At 55.8% G+C, this 5,744-nt stretch overlaps 1 protein-coding gene across 1 annotated transcript; it reads right to left on the minus strand.

Moving 5' to 3' along the window:
- Window positions 1-257: 257 nt before the first annotated feature.
- On the minus strand, window positions 258-854 carry LOC109861256. Its single transcript, XM_020440812.1, has one exon. It carries the CDS (start codon window positions 852-854, stop codon window positions 258-260), a length of 597 nt encoding a protein of 198 aa, XP_020296401.1.
- Between the last annotated feature and the right edge of the window lie 4,890 nt (window positions 855-5,744).

Raw genomic sequence — 5,744 nt, forward strand, 5'->3', positions numbered from 1 at the left:
ACCTCTCTTTCCTTTTCGGAGATGAGGTGCGCAAGCTTTGCTGCCAAAACGATGGTCCGCTGGGCGTCCTAAGTCGGTGCACAGCGGATATTTTGGCAGCCCCGCGCTTGGTGATCGCGACCGCCGCAACGGTAACAGCGGCCGCGTCTCTCTTCCTCCGGAACAGTGTATGTGCACTGGTTGAGCAGGTGGTCGCGTCGTAAGCATTGGTGGCAGTGAAGCGGCCGTCGCTCAAGCACATCGACGGCCGCTTTCACTCATTCCACTCGAAGAGTGCCCACGTCAGCGACCTTCTTGGCCGCACTGACGGGACATTGCACCCATACGGAGTTTAGTCCGCTGGAGGATGTACGTGTTGGGCCTGCCGAAACTGCATTCGGCCGACATCCTCCAGCGGACGCTATAGTCTCCGCGACCTCCTCCGGTGTGACTGAGTCGTCGAGGCCCCGAATTCTTATTTCGCAAGTTTTCGTGGGCCTTGCGACTCGAACGTCTGTGTGGGAAAGAGCAGCTTTCATCGCGTTGCACAGCTTGTCCGCTCTTTCCTCGCTGTTTTCACCGAAGATCTCGATAATCAGTTCCCCGGTGATTGCCCTCTTTGGCTTGACTTTGGTAATACCAAGGTCGTCCAGCCTAATTTTGCGTTTAGCCTCTGCCATCGCATCGCAGAGGCTGGTCTTCGGCCTCGTAGGAATCGAAAGCGTTACCGCCGCCAACTTCGGTGGCTTGCTCACTGTTGGGCGCCGCGGCAACGCTTGCTGCAGCTGCTGCCGGACTGCGGTCGGGCGTTTTGCAGCGGCAGCCTTTCCTCCGCGTCCCGGCATGGAAGCAAAGGCTAACGACTTTTGGGTCATCGACCCTTGATCCGCCTTTCTCTTATTCCTCCCCACCACCTGGGACCACGTCTAGATCGGTGGGGAAAGGCCGGGAGCTGTATCAGACGTGGATGGCTGCTGGCTCTTATGGCCACCCTGTCCCTTCGTCTTTTTCTTCTTTTTCCTCCCAGTCTTCTTCCCTTTATTCGAGGGAGCTTTGTTCCTCGCTGCGGGAGTAAGGAAGGTGTTCTCGGTCACCCTCAATTGTGCTTCCAGGTGTTGGCCTCGGCTTTTGGACGGACCTCTCGTAGCAGAGGCTCTCTCGAACATCTCTCCCACCCTAGTAACTCCAGGAGTGAGCGTCGAGCGGGACGACTAGTGGCGGAGCTGCTCCCAAAAAGTGGTGAGCTGGCTCCTTATAGCGTCCGTTATCTCCCCCAGAATCTCGCGACGGAAACCCGCAAGCAGGAATTTAATGTCGCGGGGCTTCTCCGCTGACGGGAAAACAGGACCGTCGGAGGCGGCGGCGTCCGTCTCCATCCGGTCGTACCGGTCGGCGCCTCCGCTGTGCAGCGAGAGCGTGACCCCATCGTGGGGCCCTTTTAGTGTCAAGGGGGGACACGGCTCCGCCAGCGCTCGGGTCCCCGCACTCCGGGAAAGGGCGGTTGAGGTGGAAGGAACCGTGACGGGATGTCCGATTCCTTGAATCTTTTGCTCCCCTCCGTTCGGCCGCCTTCAGAGTCTGGAGCTCTCCTTTCACGTCTAGGAGCTCCTCGTGGAGAGCTTCTATCTCGCCCTGAAGGCGCCGGTTCTCTCGCTGAGTACAGCCTATTCTCCTTTCGGCGACCTCCTTGTCTCCGTTGGTTTTGGAGAGTGCTTCACGGAGCCGCGACATCTCTTTGCTTAACTTGGTGTTAAGTGTGCCGAGGCGCCGGGTTTCCTCCCCGCCGTCTATTCTGTTGGCCAGAAGGCCAACCGCCTTCTCAAGCCCGGATGCCGCTTCCTTCAAGCGTACGGATATATGTGCCCTGTAAGTGTTTCAAAGTCACCGCCATCTTATGAATGGCGGCTGCCATCATAGCAGCCTTTTCGACCATTTGGGACGTTGGCATGTTCCCAGTGATGCATATCAGGCTTGAGGCGTCTCCTCGTTTACCCCACTGTCTTGGGGGAGAAGTCGCAGGACCAGACAAGCGAGTTGTCATGCGACCAGGATTAGGGTTGTCCTCCAGCTCACTCTCGGCCTGCGCTTCTATTTCTCGGTGGGTAGCTTTCTCCAGCTCCCTGCGGAGAGCACGGAGGCCAACTTTGGCCCCCGGAGAGAAAGGCTTTCCCTTCTTCTTCGAAGTTGAAGGCTTCCGGGGAGCACTAAATGCCTCCTTCCCTTTTTTGGCTGGTACCGAAGGCTGTCGGTCCTCAGCCAGCCCGCCCCTTTTTCTGTCTCCCTGGCTGTTGGACCTCTGCACTTGCAGAGGCTGGGAGACAGCAGCTTTCACCTCTTTGATGGAAGTGCCCACCAGACGTTGAGAGACGACCTTTAACTCCGAAATGGAGTCGTCGTCTTGTGGCAGTGGGGTGAAGAGTGGTCCAGGTAGGGCAGCTCCAAGTCGACCACTTGGAGCAGTGGTCTCCGGTTAGCTTTGGACGGTAGTGGAAAGGTGTTTTCCATCTTCCGTCTCTGACTCCTCATCGGAGTCCCAGAGTTTGCCGCACGGGCGACAGGCCCGGGATCCCCTACCGCTGCTGCGATGACTCGGCGACGCCGGGCGGGGTCAAAATCGTCGTCATCGGAAGAGCTCTCCTTCAGCTCTCGTGGCGTGGTTACGCCAATTGTCGCAGACGCATTATTCTGCGCCGCCTCTGCAGGGCAAGCAATGCAGAGCCCGTTGTCGGATGACGATCCGAGGCTGGCCGGGACGATACCAGCCTCGTGCCGGGATCTGGGAATCCGACCTCCCTGGTCCGGGAGGACCAAACAACGCATCCTTTTGTCTTCCATCTGTTGTAATCGGGGAAGATGAAGGACTTGGTGAAGAATAAGATTCTTGTAATAAAAACTGGTGTAGTTTATTACTATTTACTATACAATTAACGCACGCTTTACACTGGCACTTAGCTGTTGCTTTACTGCGGTAAACTCTCCGGATGGACTCGGAGCCACACAGTATTGTCAACAGCTACTCACGATCTGTTTGTCGTTGCTTGCGATCGATCTTTTAAAGGGATCGATCGCGACCACTCAGCAATTTAGCAATCTAACTGTTACCGCTGACGTTGCGTGCCGCGTCTTAACTCTACGCTCAACAAGCAGATTCCATTTACCAGGAACTGCTGCTTGTCGCCTTTTCAAACAAATTCGGGTCGATTGAGGAATGATGCGTACCTTCCGCAATTGCTCAATGGCCCGAACAAAATTAAACTAAATTTCACAACACATCTCCATGGCGATTAAAGGTTGGTTTCATTTCGGAGTTGCTTCTCCTAGGTCGGTTGATGTCCAAGTCTGACAAGCCCGGCCTACCCGGGTTTTTTCCTCAGGGTTTTCCTTCCCCTAGTCCGGTTGTCTAGAGCGATTAACGAGGCCGGACACCCCGGATTTGAAATCAGGGTTTTCTCTCCTAGTCTGATTGTACCGTGGCTGACGGGATCGAACGTTTCCGGATTTGAAGTCGTGGTTTTTCTTTTTTATCCCAGTTGTCCCGGCATAAAGGGCTAAGCGGAGCTGAGAACTCCCGGTTTTTGTTTAAGATGTTATTTCCTTTATTTTCCCTCTTAGTTTAGGAGCTCCCCAAAGAGCCTGTATGGCATGGGTGACTGTGCCAGGGGCTCAAAGAGTCCCCGCCAGCGTAGCCGCTCGGATCAACGCCTCCCTAAGCTCGGACACCACGACAAGATAGAGGAAAGTCAACCGGGAACTTAACCTTTTTTTTGTTTGCGCAGGGGAAATGCATTTACGCACACCTTGACCCAGACTAAGAGAGTGTAGTGCCAGGGTAGTGTGAGACTCGTCCTTCAAGAAGGGAATACTTACTAACACTTCTGCGGTGTTCACCTGCCGCCCTTTTAGGACTGCCCCGGCACCTCGTGAGAACAATCCGGGACAGTTCGGTAAGCAAAGGCGTTTGCTCCGCTTTACTGTTGAGGAAATTTTATGCCCCCCGTGACGGAGCGGAACACAGCCCTGCTCCGTCACCGCTGGACCGCGTGCAATGAGGAGGAAGACGATGGTAACCGCCACCCCCCTTGTGCGGCCCTGGGTCAAACACCTTAAGGTGGACCCAACCCTGCAATTGACCATAGCCGCACCTATGGTCCTCCCCCCACACACCGCCCAAACTAAGCCCCAACTAGGGAGTAGAATAACGGGGACCGGGCCTCCAACTAGTACAGACTCTAAAAAAGAGACCAGGCGTAACCTTTTTTATATCTGGTGCCTAGTGCACCAGATATACGGAGGAGCGGCTCCTCGGGTCCTTGTGGGAACCCATCAAAACCGGAAAGGGCTGAATTCTCCATAAATTCATCATTGGGGGTTTAACACGGGCATGGCAGCCCCCCGACCGATGGCCGAGCACCGGACCCCACCCATTCAATAAGAGGACTCCTGGCCCGCCTCCTCGCAAAGGGGACACTCCTCCTTCTTATTGCAGCCGGCCGCTCTGTGCCCCGGCCGACCACAACAATAACACAAATCGCTGCGGTCGACCTGGCTGGAGCACAGAGCTCTGCAGTGCCCAGGCTGAAAACACCTGTAGCACTGCCGGGGGCAAGGCCGGAGTGCACGCACCCTTGCCATCACCTAGCCCACCGGAAACTTCCCTTCTTTAACTGCCTTGGCCGGCGCCTCACCTAGGCAGCGAACCAAGGCGGCTCTACCCGCGGACAGGGAGCGACGCAGGGATACTACCCTAACGCCACGCCCGCCGCCAAACTCTAATACAAAGTCTTTTCGGACATCTTCCTCAGAGGTGAATTTGTCCAACCCCAAAACCATAATCTCCACGTTTCAGGATGGACGAGCCACCTACACTCCCCCAGGGAGGGCCTCTCTAAGCCTGGAGGCGAGGAGGTCCGCTCTAGATTTGCGGTCCTCTCCTCCACTTCCAATAACAGGTGCCCCTCCAAGGGTCGGCGGACCTTAGAAACACCCGCTGACTTTGGATCTACCTTACTCCTTGCGTCTCGAAAAACTTGGGCATATGACATGCCCTCTTCCGCGAGACGCAAGGTGACCGCCTCTGTCCTCGGAAAGACCGCGCGTGGAGGTCGCTGACAAGACAAGGGGGGGTTGAGGAGAGGAAGATTCCCTCCGGCCGGCCCTAACGGCCAATCCCTTTTCCCTCTTAGCCGCCGCCAACTCCTTTTTCTTCTTTTTTTTTTCTTCTTCTTCTTTTCCTTCGTCTGCACCCTAGTTGGAGCAGACGAAGGAGTCGGAACCACCTGTCTCGGGTGACCTCGTTCCAAGAGTCTTTGGAACTCCTCCGAGACAGTGCTCCGAACAACTCGCTTTATCTCCTCCAGCCAGGAAGAGGGAATTTGACTCTCTTCCCTGACCGGAGTGGAGCACGCAGCTCCCTCTGATCTCACCACAAAGACGTCGGCGATAGCACGCATTGACGTCCCCATGCTCTTGTGAAGCGCGTGAAGCGACCGGAAGGCCTCGTTATGAACCTCCTCGATCGCCGCACGCGCCTCGTCTACGTCCTTCCGGATTGCTTTCAGGTCAGCGAGGCTACGAGAGTGATACTCCTCAATATCCTCGCTGACTTGAACAATCGCCTCCATAATATTATGTTCGGAGGCAGATTGTCCCCAACCAATCTCTTCTATGTTGCTGGCCACATTGGCGACACCTTTTTTAATGTCGCCGACTGCTTCTCGAAGGCTATATCGAGCCTGGAGCTTTACCAGACCTGCGGTGATCCTGGA

The sequence above is a fragment of the Pseudomyrmex gracilis genome, unplaced genomic scaffold, assembly GCF_002006095.1.
Source record: "Pseudomyrmex gracilis isolate BER0280 unplaced genomic scaffold, ASM200609v1 scaffold_663, whole genome shotgun sequence".
In the NCBI taxonomy this organism is placed as follows: Eukaryota; Metazoa; Arthropoda; class Insecta; order Hymenoptera; family Formicidae; genus Pseudomyrmex; species Pseudomyrmex gracilis.